Source organism: Tachypleus tridentatus, chromosome 7, assembly GCF_004210375.1.
Source record: "Tachypleus tridentatus isolate NWPU-2018 chromosome 7, ASM421037v1, whole genome shotgun sequence".
In the NCBI taxonomy this organism is placed as follows: Eukaryota; Metazoa; Arthropoda; class Merostomata; order Xiphosura; family Limulidae; genus Tachypleus; species Tachypleus tridentatus.
The window spans coordinates 117,318,986-117,337,031 of record NC_134831.1 but is presented as its reverse complement, the minus strand read 5'-3'; the positions used below and the strand labels follow the sequence as shown (position 1 = coordinate 117,337,031).

Below are 18,046 nucleotides of genomic sequence, written 5' to 3'. Positions count from 1 at the left end.
GCTTTCACACATTTCATCTTTTCTTTTTTATGCAGGTTACAGACTGTAGAGTTGATTTCTTCCATTTCTAGTTCAGCATCTGCTAGTATTTTATTTTTTCTGTCTGAACTACATTGTACAGTTTTCAATTAGTTTAACTGAATCCTTGAATTGCTGGTTAGTGCACAGATTTAACTTCTTCCTTCCTGTATTGTCTCTTCTATGTCTTCTTTTACACTGTTCGAAAGGACTATCAGAAAAAATTAGTCGTTATTCATCACATATCTAAGTAACACAGTAAACTATTTCAATAATAAATTCCACCTATTTGGTGCTCACTTGGACTCTACTAAAGTGGCCTAACTCACAGTAAAACACATTTCTGTTTGACATAAAGATTCTACACAAAATGTTACCACTACACTGACAGTACACAAACCAAGTAATTGCTTTCTGAAGTATTCACAGGTGATTACTGTACTTCAGTTCATTGGATTTCTTATTTTTCAGAGTTATGTAAATAAAATATCATGTTTTAATCCAGTAAGCTCATCAGATAAATTGTAGTTTCTTTGACAACATTTGATGAAAAATCTTATATTCTTTTGTAATAAGTATAACTTTTGTCATGCAGTTTTAGTTACACTGCTATCAAACCATTTTAAAGTGATAACACAACATAACAAAATTTTTACTTTTACTTGTTCCTGGGCAAAAATGGTTATTTTCCAATTGTTTATGCCTAAAGTAAATGGAAGAGACCTATTTTTCGCTTCAAACTTTGCTTTTGTGACCTGGGTAATGAAATTTTCAAATTTACCCATTTTTTAGAACATTTCAGGTAGATTCAGTGCTGAGGCAATTAGAATTGCCGGTAACCTGAACGAGAGGCACCTCTTCATTGATAGCTCATCCACAAGCCTCAAAGTTGTACTGTTCCATAACGGGAATAAGTATCCATCTCTTCACATGGCTCATTCGTTGCACCTCAAAGAGGAATACAACAGCGTCGTGACCTTGCTAGAAGCCTTGAAGTATGATGAGTATGGCTCGGAGGTTATCAGAGACTTCAAAATGGTGGCATTCCTGATGAGTCTTCAAGGAGGCTTTACCATGTTTCCCTGTTATCTTTGCCTTTGAATACCTATGAATACCAGTATTCATAACCTTAAAAGAAAACAAATCATTCCACTTTTTTATAGAATATTTATTATTTAACATGCAACAAACTTCACATTTTATAGCATATATTTATTACTTTAAAAAAGGGAAATGCTGATTTATAAACAATATCTTTATTATATAACAAATGAGAAAACAATAACTTTTATACATCAAAACAGGAAAAAATTGTCTTTTCAGAATAGTTTTATTATCACAGAAATGATTAAATAATCTATATAATACTGCTGTCTGTTGAATGTCATATAACTACAAATCTATATAAATATAATACTGCTGTCTGTTGAATGTCACATAACTACAAATCTATATAAATATAATACTGCTGTCTGTTGAATGTCACATAACTACAAATCTATATAAATATAATAGCACTGTCACAGTTGAATATCCATGTAACTACTTATCTATATAAATATATTACTCTGTTGAATGTCACATAACTACAAATCTATATAAATATAATAGTACTGTCAGTTAAATATCCATGTAACTACTAATCTATATAAATACAGGGTGTTCAGTTTTGGAAAGTCACTGCACAGTTTTGTCTGTTAATAAATATATAAGTGCACAGTGACTTTCTGAACACCCTGTATAATATTACTCTGTTGTATGTCCATGTAACCACATATCTATATAAATATAATGGTACTGTCTGTTGTTTATACATATAACTACTTATCTATATAAATATAATAGTACTACTATTTGTATTGCATGTAATTACTTATCTATATAAACATAATGGAACTGTCTGTTGAATGTCTATGTAACTACACTACTCACCTATATAAATATAATAGTACTGTCTGTTGTGTGTCAATGTAACTACTTACTCATGTAAACATAATGGCATTGTCTGTTGTATGTACATGTAACTACACTACTCACCTATATGAATGTCCATGTAACTACTTTGCAAGGTGTGGACAGATCTTTACCAAAACTGATGTGAATGTTCATTAGGCCTATCCAGGGGTACATACATATTTTCAGTTTTGCTTTTTGTTGTTCCTGTGGGTATTTTTTACCACTACTTTGCCCCATATATGTGGATCTTTACCTAATTTGATATGATGGTTTGTTAGGTCCATATAGAGATACAAGAAAATTTGTTGCGTCAGACTTTGTATTTTGCAGCTTTTATGGGGTTTTTTATTTTATTTTACAATTACATATAAGGGATAATAATCCTTCACCAATCACAAACTTACATAACTTTCACCCAGGGGAAGGTTACTCCACCAAGTATATAATATGAAACATTTCTATTACCTAATAAAGGGTTGATAGTGGTCTTAAATAATTGGCACCAAAATAAAAAATATATTTGTTGTACTGAATACTGTCATTATGTGGAACAGTGGTCAAACTAGAATGTGTAAATACACACACAAACTTAATTAAGCTGCAGTACTGCTAGTGACCACAAAGTGCTTAAACCTGACATACCCGTTAATGGCATCTGGAATTTTTTGGCCTCCTGCAGTTCTTTCCTGAGAGTCTTTAATACTAAAGTCTGTCTCTCTGCAAGAATATTTCCTTTTTCCAAAACAATAAACCCTGCATCTGCTGCAGCAGACTGTTTCCCATGTTCTAACATGTTCTTACTAGGTAAACCAGTTAAACCCAGTTTAGCACTTTCCTTCTTCTGATTCAAAGTTTCAGCCCATCGCTCCATCTCCTATAAAAATAATATTATCTTATAATCTCATTTGTAGATTTCCTTTGCAAAATGTTACCTTTGGCTTGTCACCTTACATTCTGTTAAGTATCATGTAACACATTTTAGTCATCATTTATTGTACACAGCACTGATGAATCAGATGAAAGATAAAAAGACAGTATACTTACTTTGGCTATTTTCTTGGCAATATAAACCTTCACTTGTTTATGTCTGTTTTTGGAATTTTCATCTTTTGTTGACTCTGTGTCCATATTGCCTGAAACAAAGGATTTCTAACAAGATTAATCATAATATTTCTTTATACTTTTTTTACACCTGTCCCCAAATAAGTTTTAATGAGTCCTACAACTAAAAGAAAAAAAACAACTGTCAAATTAAATTACCAAATTCTAGACAAAGTAGAGGTTAGTATGGCTATACGGAAGACTATTAAACCAACCACACAAGGATTTTTTTTCCTCTCAAATAACAACAACATAAACCTTTTTTTAGTAAACCTGCAATACTTTCACATAACAGAAGACATACCTGCAGCTTGTGTCTGAGTTAGGGCAGGCAGGTAAGTCTGCTTTTCTCCATCCCAGTATAGAAACAGTTGTGCTTCTGCATTATAGTAATACTGAGAGTTAGCATCATAATAAAGACCCGTACTTGGATCACAGTAATATCCTGATGTGTCATCATACTGGTAAGTAGAAGTACTGGGAGGTAGGTATTTTTTATAGGTAATGCAATCAACAACAACTGAACCCTGATTGGCCTGATAATGTGAAACATTAACACATTAGCCAAAGACACACAAAAAGTGTTATCTAAAAATAAACCAGGGAATTCCAACATCACCTAAAAGGAGATAATTTTGGAACTTATAGAAGATTTAAATCAAACAATATACAAAATAAATAATGGTGATTTTCAGTTGTGAAGTTTCTTTTTTTAATAGTTAAAAGAAATATTTAATAATAAAATATCCAAAGCAATCAATACAGCTCTGCTACTATCAGAAGTTTGGGAAATTATTAAAATGCATAATTTTTTGTAGATAACATTGTAAAGTATGCAAAAATGGCCTTTTATCTATCTAAAGTACACCATTTCACATTGAAAACAAACAGAAAGCGTGAATGTCAAAAATTTTGAAAGAGATGGAACTGCTGACAATGTACATTGTTCTGGTTTTACTAAAGAGATGAATACCAGTGTAGCGTTAAGTCATCATTCATAAATGTATGTAGCCATACATTTGTTAATAGTAGTAGCATGCACGTGAAATAACACAAAAAAGTTTTGTTAATCAAAAACTGCTGAAAATTTATTTTCAATGTCAAACACTTTTAATTATGTACTTTGGATGCAGTGCAGCAGGTTTATCAATAATTTGAAATTAAGGTCAACTGAAACAAATTTTTATATCAGTTTTATAGGTTTATTGTTTAGAAGTTATAACAAAGATAAAACCTTACAACCTTTACCTTCACATTTTAACACTTTTAACTGGTATAATTAACTATCTTTTGTAACTTTAATTTCACCTGTGCTTAGATACTTTCATTTTCAGAGATATGTTCTGTGAGCTTGGTTGGTAATTAAATTGCTCAGAACAGGTGTTCTTTATGTGAACATCATAAGATTTTAAAATAGTTTGATTTAAAATATAATCAACCTATATTCTTATCATCACAAAGAGAAACTTGTATTTTCACCTGGAGTTTTGAATCCATAATTCCTTGAGATCCAGCAGAAATAGTAGTGCTACTCTGGATACCTTTTATCAATTTTACACGATCTGACTTGTTAGCTTCCTACATGAAGGAAGAAATGATATTACATTTCAAGTAATACATAAACATGATCTGACTTGTTAGCTTTCCACATCGAGGAAAAGATGAATATTACATTTCAAGTAATACATAAATACCATCTAACTTGTTAGCTTCCCACATGGAGGAAACGATGGATATTACATTTCAAGTAATACATAAACACGATCTGACTTGTTAGCTTTTCACATCGAGGAAAAAATGAATATTACATTTCAAGTAATAAATAATAAATTTCTATCAATATACACAACTTTACACACATTTTATGTAATACATAAACACCATCAAACCACTTAGCTTCCCACAAGGAGGAAAAAACAGTATTAGTTCTAAAGTAATAAAAAAGCGATATTCTATCAATATACACAACTTTACATGGAAATTGTTTATGCTGGAACTGTGGTAACAAACCACTTGCCTAAAGAAAGAAAAAAACATGGAAAGTTCTGTATACTTAAAAGCGATATGGAAACTCTGTATACTTAAAAAGTGACATGGAAACTCTGTATACTTAAAAAGCGATATGGAAACTCTGTATACTTAAAAAGCGATATGGAAACTCTGTATACTTAAAAAGCGATATGGAAACTCTGTATACTTAAAAAGTGATATGGAAACTCTGTATACTTGAAAAGTGGTATGGAAACTCTGTATACTTAAAAAGTGACATGGAAACTCTGTATACTTAAAAAGTGACATGGAAACTCTGTATACTTAAAAAGCGATATGGAAACTCTGTATACTTAAAAAGCGATATGGAAACTCTGTATACTTGAAAAGAGATATGGAAACTCTGTATACTTAAAAAGTGATATGGAAACTCTGTATACTTGAAAAGTGGTATGGAAACTCTGTATACTTAAAAAGTGACATGGAAACTCTGTATACTTAAAAAGTGACATGGAAACTCTGTATACTTAAAAAGGGATATGGAAACTCTGTATACTTAAAAAGGGATATGGAAACTCTGTATACTTAAAAAGGGATATGGAAACTCTGTATACTTAAAAAGGGATATGGAAACTCTGTATACTTAAAAAGAGACATGGAAACTCTGTATACTTAAAAAGTGATATGGAAACTCTGTATACTTGAAAAGTGGTATGGAAACTCTGTATACTTGAAAAGTGGTATGGAAACTCTGTATACTTAAAAAGGGATATGGAAACTCTGTATACTTAAAAAGGGATATGGAAACTCTGTATACTTAAAAAGGGATATGGAAACTCTGTATACTTAAAAAGAGACATGGAAACTCTGTATACTTGAAAAGTGGTATGGAAACTCTGTATACTTGAAAAGTGATATGGAAACTCTGTATACTTAAAAAGGGATATGGAAACTCTGTATACTTAAAAAGGGATATGGAAACTCTGTATACTTAAAAAGGGATATGGAAACTCTGTATACTTAAAAAGGGATATGGAAACTCTGTATACTTAAAAAATGGAAACTCTGTATACTTAAAAGGGACATGGAAACTCTGTATACTTAAAAAGGGATATGGAAACTCTGTATACTTGAAAAGTGGTATGGAAACTCTGTATACTTGAAAAGTGGTATGGAAACTCTGTATACTTGAAAAGTGATATGGAAACTCTGTATACTTAAAAAGTGGTATGGAAACTCTGTATACTTGAAAAGTGATATGGAAACTTTGTATACTTAAAAAGGGATATGGAAACTCTGTATACTTAAAAAGGGATATGGAATCTTTGTACATAAAAAGTGGTATGGAAACTCTGTACATAAAAAGTGGTATGGAAACTCTGTACATAAAAAGTGGTATGGAAACTTTGTACATAAAAAGTGGTATGGAAACTTTGTACATGGAAACTCTGTATACTTGAAAAGTGGTATGGAAACTCTGTACATAAAAAGTGGTATGGAAACTCTGTACATAAAAAGTGATATGGAAACTCTGTACATAAAAAGTGGTATGGAAACTCTGTACATAAAAAGTGGTATGGAAACTCTGTACATAAAAAGTGGTATGGAAACGCTGTACATAAAAAGTGGTATGGAAACTCCATATTTAAAAATGGTATGAATAACTGTAGTAATAACTAAAACTGTAGTCTGCCTAAAAATAATAAAATCTGTTAGTGTGATTTAAACAGCACTAAACCATTTCTTTAAAAAAAACTCAAACAGTTTAAAATCATGTCAAATTATTCTACTCATATTTTGAATACCACTGTTTGTCAGTTCTGCAAATATGAACTTTTGATTTCTTAACAGTTATACAAGCAACATATAGCTTACCTTCAACTTAAATAAATGCTTAAGAAATTATAAACATTTAGTCAACATATAAACAGAAACAAGACAACAATCCACATATTACAGGTATATCATAGAGGAGAGAGAAAACTGAAATTCTTGCTAGTTTAAAGATGTGCCTACAAGTAACATTGCTGACAAGTGATGCTGTATCCATAGTAATGCCAATATAAGCTGCAACTTTTTATACAGACAGGAACAGCAGCAGCAAGACAATCACCATGTAATTGCATCCACTACACCCTGAGCCACAGTACAGACAGAAACAGTAGAAGAAAGACAGTCACCATGTAATTACATCCACCACATCCTCAGCCACAGTACAGAATAGAACAGTAGAAGAAATACTATCACCATGTAAAAGAATTATCTAATCAAAGGAGTCAACATTTACTCTCTCAATTCAAAATGAAATGTTTCTTTAAAAACAGCACAAGGATTCCACAAAGTGTGAGATAGATTTGTATGAAATCCAGATGGTTCCATTAAAGAAAAACATACATGTTTCAATGATATAGTAGATCCAGTCATTATTATATTGAAAAACAGTATGACACCAGTCACTACTGAACATCCTGCAATATCCATTTCATTCTATAATGCAGCACTGATCTTCTCAATTGGTGTCTTCTAAGATGATGATGCACCTATTCTACAGGAGATGCAGGACTCTGAGGTTATTCTGATTGAAATCTTCAAACACCTGGTCCTTAAAGACCAAACCAAAGTAACAAATGTTTGTGATAGCCCATGTTTCTTTACATTTTCTAGGAAGAGACTCTCAAGCTTATCTGAATGTGTACAGTATTGTTTAACAACAGAACAGTTTTGTTATAAGAATCTGATAGGTATCACTACTGACAGAACTTAACAGTTTATCTGTATTATATGTGTTAAAAGTTTAACAACAAAACAGTTTTGCTATGAGAATCTGATAGGTATGACTACTGACAGAACTTAACAGTTTATCTGTATTATATGTGATAAAAGTTTAACAACAGAACAGTTTTGCTATGAGAATCTGATAGGTATCACTACTGACAGAACTTAACAGTTTATCTGTATTATATGTGATAAAAGTTTAACAACAGAACAGTTTTGCTATGAGAATCTGATAGGTATCACTACTGACAGAACTTAACAGTTTATCTGTATTATATGTGTTAAAAGTTTAACAACAGAACAGTTTTGCTATGAGAATCTGATAGGTATCACTACTGACAGAACTTAACAGTTTATCTGTATTATGTGTGTTAAAAGTTTAACAACAGAACACTTTTGCTATGAGAATCTGATAGGTATCACTACTGACAGAACTTAACAGTTTATCTGTATTATGTGTGTTAAAAGTTTAACAACAGAACACTTTTGCTATGAGAATCTGATAGGTATCACTACTGATAGAACTTAACAGTTTATCTGTATTATATATCGTCATATATCGCTATTAATTATAGTCATGATGGTCATACTTTGGGTATGAATTAATTTTGCATAAGACAAGAATACTGCACTTTATCATTTCAGTTGTTAATGTCCTTTCAAAGGCAGATATCACAACAGTAACTTTCAAATAACAATTAATCTTTAAAGTTAACATTTACACACAAAATCTGTTGGCATGTGACTTGTAAAAAATTCCTCTTCTGTAATGATAATCCATTATAAACCATGTGAATGAATCTGTAAAGCCACCTTGTGAGGGTAATAGGACATAAAAGGATCCAGATGAATGAACAATTGGTTCCTAGTACTTGAAGGTTAAACCCTTATGTCAGGCAAAGGACCACAAAACTTCCAACTATGAAAATTAAGTTTCCAAACATCTGGGTAGAAATATCTGAACAAAGTTGTCTCAATATAAATGTCAATGTGAAATGGGTAAAGGTGGACATTCCTGCAGTTACTGGAAAAGCCAAAACCACAGTTCAGTTGGCCAACATAGTGCAACCAAGAAAACTCAACAGGAAGTAAAATAAGCCAGAGTTAGATCCTGAGGCAACAGCCAAAGCAGAGGAAAGACATACAGACGTAAATCTGTCAAGTCCTGACTGAACACACCTACTACCAATGCTTAAGGATGAGGTATCAAAAACTAAAACAAAAGCAGCTGAGAATTCCAATGAGTTGTAATAGCATTGATACTTGGAGCCCCAAACTGAGAGCAAATCCACTGGCGTAACATCCATTTCGTCCAAAGAATCTGGCTGGGTCAAGACAAGTAATCTGCATTTAAATTCATCACTCTTGAAACATGACATGCTAAAAGACTGACAAGATGGGAATGAGCCCGAGAGAAGATCCAAGATGCAAAAACACAAATGTTTCAAAAATGTGTACCTCCTTGACAGAAATCTGAAATACCACCATGGAATTGTCAGAGTGTATCATAACAATTTTTGCCTTCAAGAAAGACAGACCTTGAACTGTTGTCTGGTGTGCTGCAAGCAGTCTGAAAATGCTGATATGAAGGGTAGGCTCATTTTTGGTCCAAGTACCATGGTACTCCTGACCTTAAAGGCAGCTCCACATCCCTGAAGATATATGTCTGTGAACAGATGGATCTTATGACGACGTGGTAGGATGGGTACCTCAACAGTAGTGGATTTCAAATGTGCTTGTCCAAAAGGAATGAAACACTTCGGGGATTCCCACATCCCCAAAAGAAAGAGAATGATCTGCACAGTAGGAGAAAGAGACAGAAGTAAAAGCCTCATGGCTTTTCACATGGCTTGAAGCCTGATAGGGGTTGGAGGAGTGCAACTTAAGTGAATGTTAAACCACACACCCAGAAGGACTAGATATTGTGTCAGTGACAAGAATAGATTTGTGCAGTCTGATAAGGAAGTTACCTTTTGTGGTTTCTGAAAGGAGAATTTTAGAATGTTGTTCTGATAATTGACAGGATGGATCCAGAAGAAGCCAATCATCAATATAATGATGTGTGTGCAGGCCCACTTAAGGCAGGTGACTAGAAAAAGCTTGAACACCTCTGCAGAAGAATAAGGTCTGATGCAAGAACTAAAGGCAGAGCCCTGAACTGAAACATCTCACCCTAGTACAAGCATGAGAAACCACTGGGAAGATTCTCCCATGGGAATACGAGGGCTGTTCAAAAAATACGCGGACTGACGTCATAAAACAAAATGTGCTTTATTTAGAAGTTACAGGTCTGGGACCCCTTCAAAGTACTCTCCTCCCCAATGCACACACTTATCCCAATGGTGTTTCCACTTGTTGAAACAGTCCTGGTACCCTTCTTTTGTAATGTCACGATTCCCGAGATTAAGGCAAATGTGACGAAGGAGCTGGAGGACATTACAAGGAGCAAGGTCAGGTGAATAGGGGGGGTGGGAAAGAACAGTGATCGAGCGTTTGGCCAAAAACTCACGAGTTCTGAGGCACAAATTTCGCAGCAACACGGTTCATCTTCAATTTTTCGGTCAAAATCTCGTAACAAGATCCAACTGATATCCCACACTCTTCAGCAAGCTCCCTGACAGTCAGACATCGATTTGCCCGCACCAGGGTGTTGATTTTGTCGACGTGTGGGTCGTCAGTGGACGTGGAAGGATGTCCAGGACGCTCATCATCTTCAATGGACTGTTGACCATCCGTAAAACATTCATGCCACTTGAAACATGCCGTACACTTCATAGCAACATCACCGTAAGCCGTGTTAAGCATAGCAAAAGTTTCAGTCGCAGATTTTCCAAGTTTAACACAAAATTTCACAGCAAGTCGTTGCTCCTTCAGGTCATTCATTCTGAAATTTGCCAAACGAAAAAATCGTACTTCACTTAAAACCGCGTAGCTAATACACAAATGAAGATATCTGCAATTGGGAAATGGCGTCGTAATCAGCTGATCTGTGCAAACCTAGCGACACCAAGCAGATTCTCCTGGAACCAACTGGAGCCGCGCAATTCAAACAGTCCGCGTATTTTTTGAACAGACCTCGTACATAGATAAGCATTGGTAACCTCAAATTGGTCATCTAGAGCCTTGGTGCAAAGTGCCATTGTAGGTTGAGGAAGGATTTGATTGTAAAGTGAGGAGGATCTAAAAATTGTTTAAGCAAAGATAGATCGATGATTAAATGTTATCTCCTGTCTTCTTGGATACTATGAATAAATGGGAATAAAATGCTGGAAGAATGAGATCAACCATATCTACTGTCCTTTTGACTAACAAAGCTCCACACATCATGTATTTATTGGAGGTGAAAAGGCAATAGGCTGACCAGTCAATGGTGGAGATGATGTAAAGTGTAAAGTGAATGACCAACCTTGAAGCCAGAATATGGAGTACCTATCGAACCCTAGTGAAAGAATTCCAGATGTTCAGTATGTGATGTAATTGTGCTTCCACTGCTTCCCTGTCCAAGGGATATTCCCTGATGCTGTTATTGTCAGTCCACCAAAGCCAGAGATCTTCAAAATTATAGTCTAATCACATTATAAGAACAAATAGACCTGGGAACCAAATGAAAGAGTCTAAAAACACAATGGGCTGATGCTCCCAAATTAGCTCCAGAAAGGCAAGGAACCAATGATGATAAAAAAAGAATGTAAAGGGCTATATCACTTTGGGATTTTAACATCTCTGGAGCTCCAGCAAATAACAATGGACAGAGAAAAGGGCAGAAGACAGTAAACAAACCCTTTCTAACAAAGTGTCTCTACCCAATAAATTCCAACAAACCTGCTATGAAAGTAAAGAAAAAACTGAAGAAAACAATCTGACCAAGGTAAACATCAGCAAAATCTCCAACTCTGATAAGCTTCAGACAAAAGTTATACTGAAGATATGTACTTTAGGAAGACTAAGACAAATTCGAGAAAACTGTTATCTATTTAAAGTGATTACAGGTTCCACTCCAGATTCAAACAGGTCCAAAAGGGGGTCTCACCCCATTGAGAATCTAAATAGACCTCCTTCTAGTTGTGATAAGTCAGAGTATTCTGATCCAATAAACACGGAGGATAAGGTATAGTTATCTTCTTATGCAGAAATTTCTCAGTGTGAACAGCAATATTAGAGGAAGAGGAAAAAACTAAGTCATTTGCTATCTTTCCTGCTAAGGTGCACAGGTCAAATGCAAAAAGAAAGACCCTAAAACCTCTTAAACCCAAGTAATCCTAAAGAAAAGAGGCAGGAGGTGGATCACCAAAATGATCCTCTGATGAGGCCAACCTAGTAAAAGAAGGAGTTGCAAAAGTAAATCTAATTTCTCACCAATCATTTGCAAATGCCATCTCAGAACCCTCTGAAGAGATGCCCTCTATTCATATAGATCTCCATCTTGCAATGGATTATATCACAGGCAGCTTCAAATGAGAGCAACCTCTCTTCTGGCTGTTGACAAACACCAGATAGCAGAGGTTCAAGCAAAGATGTAGTTGACCTCTGTAGTAGAAACATTACTTCAAGAATTCATATCTCTGCTGGCAAGTTTGTTTGCTTTTGTTATGTAATTTATAAGTATAAACAAAAAGATAACCTCAGAAATGCTAAGTGCTTTCAAAATCACAATGTAACTAGTGAATAATCACAACCCTCTTGTTAACTGAAACTTATCTGAATGAGGTGATTATATACAATACCTGGGTAGAGAGTGCACTGAAGTTAGTGGAGAATGTTTTAAATTAGAACTTGTCTAATGTGTTGGAGTATAAAAGACTGGAGCAAATGTTTTCAGTGTTTATATAGGCAACGAATGGAAACCCTAAAGATCGAGAAATAGCTACAGCGTCAGTGGACAGTAAATATGTCTTGGAATGAGTTAACTTTAAATATGTAACATAAATAATTCTAAAATGCTTTTCACATGGCTAAATTTAATAAACTGTAGTTTTACCTGTGGATAACATTAACTGACTTCCTGGCATAAGTTACTATCACTGAAAAATAAATATTTTCAATTTACTTGAAATATTATTTGTAAAACAGTAAGAGGTTTACAAAATATAAATTTGTTATAAATTATACCTATTAATTAATATATTACTAATTACACAAGATAAGCCCACTTTTATACTGGCAGTTTCCAATCTAATTTATACAAAACAAGTCATTTACAACAAAATTTATTTCATTAAGTTTTCACTAAAATACCAAATAGTGACCATTAAACATTGTAATTCAGCTAAAACATCAAAAATATTCTTTGTAACTCACCTGGTCTGCCATCTATGTACAAATGACCATCCAATGACAAAAGCAGGTCATGAAGTTGAAAAGCTTCAGATGTAGAATGTAACTCCACATAACAAAATCCTCTAGAAGTATTGGTCAAGGGGTCATTTGCAATTCCTATGCTTTTAATTGGCAGAGAAGTTAACTGTCCTAAAACAGAAAGCATCCTTCTCTTCCGTTGTAAGAGTATCCAGGTTACGTAGTAGTAGTGCTGAGAATGTGAAAAAGGCCAAATGTAGTTTCTTCTGAAAGACTCGTATTCTTCACACAAATACACAATATAAATTCTGATACTGTAATTGCAAAAATACACAAATGCAGTAGTCAGCCTTCTTGAATGACCTCCCTGTGGTTCACCACATCAGTAGTGGTCTCTCCTCAGGGTAGGATGAACCTTCAAGATTGTGCTACTCCTACAAAGGTGTGGTATGATGAATGAAGAAGTTACAAGTACAGTAACTATTTCTGTATTGCACATAGCTTGTAATGTATGTACATAAGGCTGTTTTATTATACCACACAACTTCATACAGTGTACACAACATACATAAGCACAATGTATACTAAAATAAGAGAGAAAAAGTCATATATTATAGTAATCTATGAGTTTAGTCCACTTGATTTCTTCTTTATTGCATAAATACTTTTGATTGATTGATTGGAATTAAACACAAAGCATATACAATGGGCAATCTGTGCTCTGCCCACCATGGCTATTGAAAACTGATTTATAGGAGTGTGAGTCCACAAACATACTGTTGTCCCACTGGGGGCCTACAGACTTATGAATGTAGTCCTTGCTTTTCTGGCAACTCAGGAATTTCATGAGCAACTGCAAAATACCTTAAGTGTTCCGAATGTCTCACCACTGTTCCCACAGACACCATCTTTCTCTTCCTCTCAGTTTTTTCTCCCAGTCTGCTTCTACAGTTCTGTTGACAGCAACATCAGCCAGTTTAAAAACTCTTTCCAAGTCAAATCAAAATTCTCCAGAAAGGCTACAAAACTGTCATCAACTTCAGAATTGTCTTCTTCACAATCTTCAAACAGATCCTCTGAAAAACCCACATTTGGTAAAATACTTCTGAAATGTTGTAGGTCAGACACTATACCATGCACTCTTTAACCACAAGATAGCTTCCAGTGATTTACCTTCTTGGCCATGTCAGTTGCACATGTAAAACAAAGCATATTGCACAAACAGCTTCTTATAGGGTATTTTCACATTCTGGATAATTCGAGCATCTTACAGCTGAAGCTTGGACTTGATGTTTAGTAGCAAAAATAAATTTGCATTGCTTCAAACAACAACAGTAGTTTAAAAACATCTCCAGCTCTCATTTTGATACTGACTTTGTTGAGCCACTGCTGGAAAAACTCGCTAACTATCCACGACTTTTTGTATGTCACTCAGAAACAGAATGAATTAGCTGCATCCCTGAATCAATGAGGTTGAGCACCATTCCTTGTGATGATGAGTGACAGCTTTCCTCCAGCTACAGGACATGCTAGCAAAACACCAATCTTGTCCTTTGACACTTTACCTCTCTTGGCTTCGTCTCTCTTAGCCACTACTGAACTTAAGGGTAAAGCTCAATAGGAGAGATCAGTTTCATCTGAATCAAATGTGCCTTCAAGCCTGTAGCCAGTGCACACAGACTTGAGACACTTGCTCCAGTCATTTATAACAGATGGATCTATATCACCAGTTTCTCAATAGAGGGACAGCAACAAGTACATCCTGGCACTTCTGCTACCTATTCAGCCATCCATTAGAACCATGAAAGCCAAAATTACCAAAAGTTTTTGCATACATCAGAACTCTCTTTTAAGTCATCCTGCCACTGGAAAGGATGCCCCCTCTGGCCTGGCTATAGTGAACCTTATCTTGGTTTTCATATCCCACTGTATTAAGTTTATTGTGCTCTGTGTGAACATTCCCTACATCTTAAAAATTTCTTCTCTTTTCTTCATTATATTTTGGATTTGTGTCAAGCTCTTACCTCAGTTCCTATTGCATGGCAAGATTTCCTTCATCCGCCTTCTTCGGCAATACTACTCTCTTTTCCATGGTCAAAGTCTTCCATTTCTTGACATGGCAGCCAACAGTATTCAACTGGGACAATCGACAAAAAAGGCTGACAGATGTGCACATGCACGTGAAATTTTACCATGTATGCAATCACATGCAATAAACAATAGTATTCAATTAGGACAATTGACAAGTAATACCATGCACATGAAATTTGAACATGCAGGTGCTCACATATGATAAACATTCATTAATTTTTATTCATAGAACTGCCAAGTGGTCAAAGATCAGGGTCAATGAACAGTGTAGCTGCATCCTTACTCAGGTATAATTGTTGAGAATGAAAGGTTGTCACTGGCTAGGGGAAGGGGGGAACCTTTCAAGAGGAGAACTGCTGTGCCATATGCATCCACTCCACAACTTTAATAAATTCCTAGCTAATACTTAAAAATATATTTTGAGAAACACGTGAGATTATAAAAAAAAGGATTTGACTTTAATACTATCAAATGATTTAAACAAAGAACATATAAAGTGTGAAGACAGCGTCACGAATAATGTGAAATACAATACCTTGTACGTCACTTTCTAACAGACCATACTTTTACTCTGAATATCATAACACGTTGTTTTATGTACAACAAAATTAATAATTTTAGAAAGTAAAAAACAAGAACCAAAATTTTAGCATAACAGAAAATTAGATTAAAACATAAAATCATAACTAAATATTTTTCTACCAACAATCATTCACTTAAGCAGTCTCACAAGTTAGGAAAACAGCAAAAAACCTGGCCTAATTTATGAAGACTTTCGTAACAGTGGTGGAATTTGATTGTTGTATTTTCTTTCACAGAAACAACTTAACTTTAGCACATTTTGAAAGTTTCACACATATCATCATCAAAATCATGATGTTATAAAAACCTTTCATAAAATCCAGGAAAAGTCAAGCAGATGTAGATACCTCATTAACAAAAGAAAAACAAAATTCTAGCTTGACTGTATGTTCCTGTTGGTATATAAAAACAGAGAATATAAATTCACATGACACATCTCATAAACACATTTTATAAAGACAAGTAGGAATCGATACATATACACTGCTGACCAAAATCTTAAGGCCAATGAACATAAAGAAAAAATATGCATTTTGCGTTAATAGACTCAACCACTTATTTGAGAAGAGCTCGAAAGATTAAAATAAAAAAAAAATGGAAAATAGAAATAATAAACTTTTTTAGCATTTAATAGGGAAAATGTGAACACTATGAAATTAGCCCAAATACTAGCTGGCCAAAAGTTTAAGGCCATACCAAAAAGAAGTCCTAAACAAAGTAGGAAATGACCAACAGAAGATCTCAATAGTGAATTGCACAGCTGTCATTGCAAATAACTTCAAATATTTGCTTTGGCATGGTCAATATAAGAATTTGCAGAAGGCTGACTGGAATGTTATTCCAAGTGGTGAAGATGGTTTCACTCTTTAGAATTGACGTCCATTTCTATAGACTTCCCTTGTCATCCATTCCTAAACATTTTCAATGGGATTCAGTTCAAGCGAACACACTGGATGTCCAAAAGAATCACGTTATTTGCCATGAAAAAGTCCTTTGTCCTGCGGGCATTGTGAATTGCAGTGTTGTCCTGCTGAAAGATCCAGTCATTTCCACACAAGCGAGGGCCTTCAGTCAATAAGGATGCTCTATCCAACATGCCAATGTAGCCAGCTGCTGTTTGATGCCTCTGTATAACCTGAAGCTCCATTGTTTCATGGAAGGAGAAAGCACCCCAGATCACGATGGAGCCTCTTCCACTGTGTAATGGGATATCCTTATCGTGCCAGTAACATTGGAAGCCATCTAGACCATCCAGGTTAAATTTTTATCATCAAAGAAGAAAATCTTTGTCCATTTTTCTATGTCCCTTGTTTGGTACTTCTCAGCAAAGTATAATTGAGCATTTCAGTGGTGCAGAAGGAGGCGTGGCTTTTGAAGATGTTTATGGGTTTTAAAGCCTTTTTCTCGTAGATGCCAATCAGCTGGTGTCTTGCTGGACAACCCATTGAATCCTTCTGCTCAACACTGGCAAAATTTTCTTGGGCCAACCACTTGAAATTCTCGTTTCGTATCCCTCAGGGTCTTTTAAGAAATTAGCAACAGCAGTTTTACGAGCCAAATCTCACCGGCGATGACGAGTTGAGAGAGACCTTGCTTTTGTAGCTCGACAATTCTGCCACGTTCAAACTCTGTCAACTTTTTAGCCTTTTCCATGTTTTTACCCAATGACCCAATGTAACACAGGAGATGTCAATGGGAGATGTTGACAATGCTTGAACACAAATGAATAAATTTTGTTACCAATTAATGCTCCGTTTCAGCATGATCTTAAACTTTTGACCAGCTACATTTTCCCTTTTCTTATTTTCATCTTTGAAGCTCTTCTCAAATAAGTGGTTGAGTCAAACAACCCAAAATGCGTATTTTTATTTTATGTTCATTGGCCTTAAGATTTCGGACAGCAGTCTATATATATAACCTAACTAATTATAGTAATATAGAAAGTTTTAATACTACAACAAGTATTGAGACAACAAAGTCAAAACCACAAAAAATGAGTCAGTTAAAATTTATAAAAGTTATCCCTACTTTGGCAAGTCACTGTAATTACATTAGTCTCAGCCACATTGTAGTTATGTTAATTTGAGTCAAAAGTGCACATGCAAAAAACGTCGCACATCTAGTATATTCTAAAATTCATCAATATTTCTGAGGAAATAAGTAACTATCAAGTCTTACATACTGAGGTCAATGTAGGCACTTTGCAAACTATAGAACCCACCATTTGATGGAGCAAAAC

General features: G+C 34.7%; 1 protein-coding gene across 4 annotated transcripts; it reads right to left on the bottom strand.

Moving 5' to 3' along the window:
* On the bottom strand, positions 1-15,535 carry LOC143256465 (RNA-binding protein 5-like). Of its 4 annotated transcripts, XR_013031373.1 has the most exons (8): positions 15,159-15,531; positions 13,138-13,366; positions 4,555-4,653; positions 3,380-3,611; positions 3,019-3,107; positions 2,617-2,848; positions 800-1,146; positions 1-229 (listed from the first exon to the last, which is right to left on the bottom strand). XR_013031373.1 is itself a non-coding variant. In XM_076513733.1 (7 exons), exons 2-7 carry the CDS (start codon positions 13,147-13,149, stop codon positions 1,104-1,106), a joined length of 684 nt encoding a protein of 227 aa, XP_076369848.1. In that variant the 5' UTR covers positions 13,150-13,366; positions 15,159-15,534; the 3' UTR covers positions 1-1,103. The 4 variants fall into 4 exon arrangements, 3 of the variants coding, with proteins under 3 accessions (XP_076369848.1, XP_076369847.1, XP_076369846.1); XM_076513733.1 differs by having other exon boundaries at positions 1-1,123; positions 15,159-15,534; XM_076513732.1 differs by having other exon boundaries at positions 1-1,146.
* Positions 15,536-18,046: the final 2,511 nt, after the last annotated feature.

Excerpts from the sequence above, each read along its gene's own strand:
- LOC143256465 (XM_076513731.1), bottom strand. Across the intron at positions 3,108-3,379 it reads AACTCAGACACAAGCTGCAG|GCAATATGGACACAGAGTCA; the intron begins GTATGTCTTCTG and ends CCTTTGTTTCAG. Across the intron at positions 2,228-2,616 it reads ATTCCAGATGCCATTAACGG|GTAAAGATCCACATATATGG; the intron begins GTATGTCAGGTT and ends ATATCAAATTAG.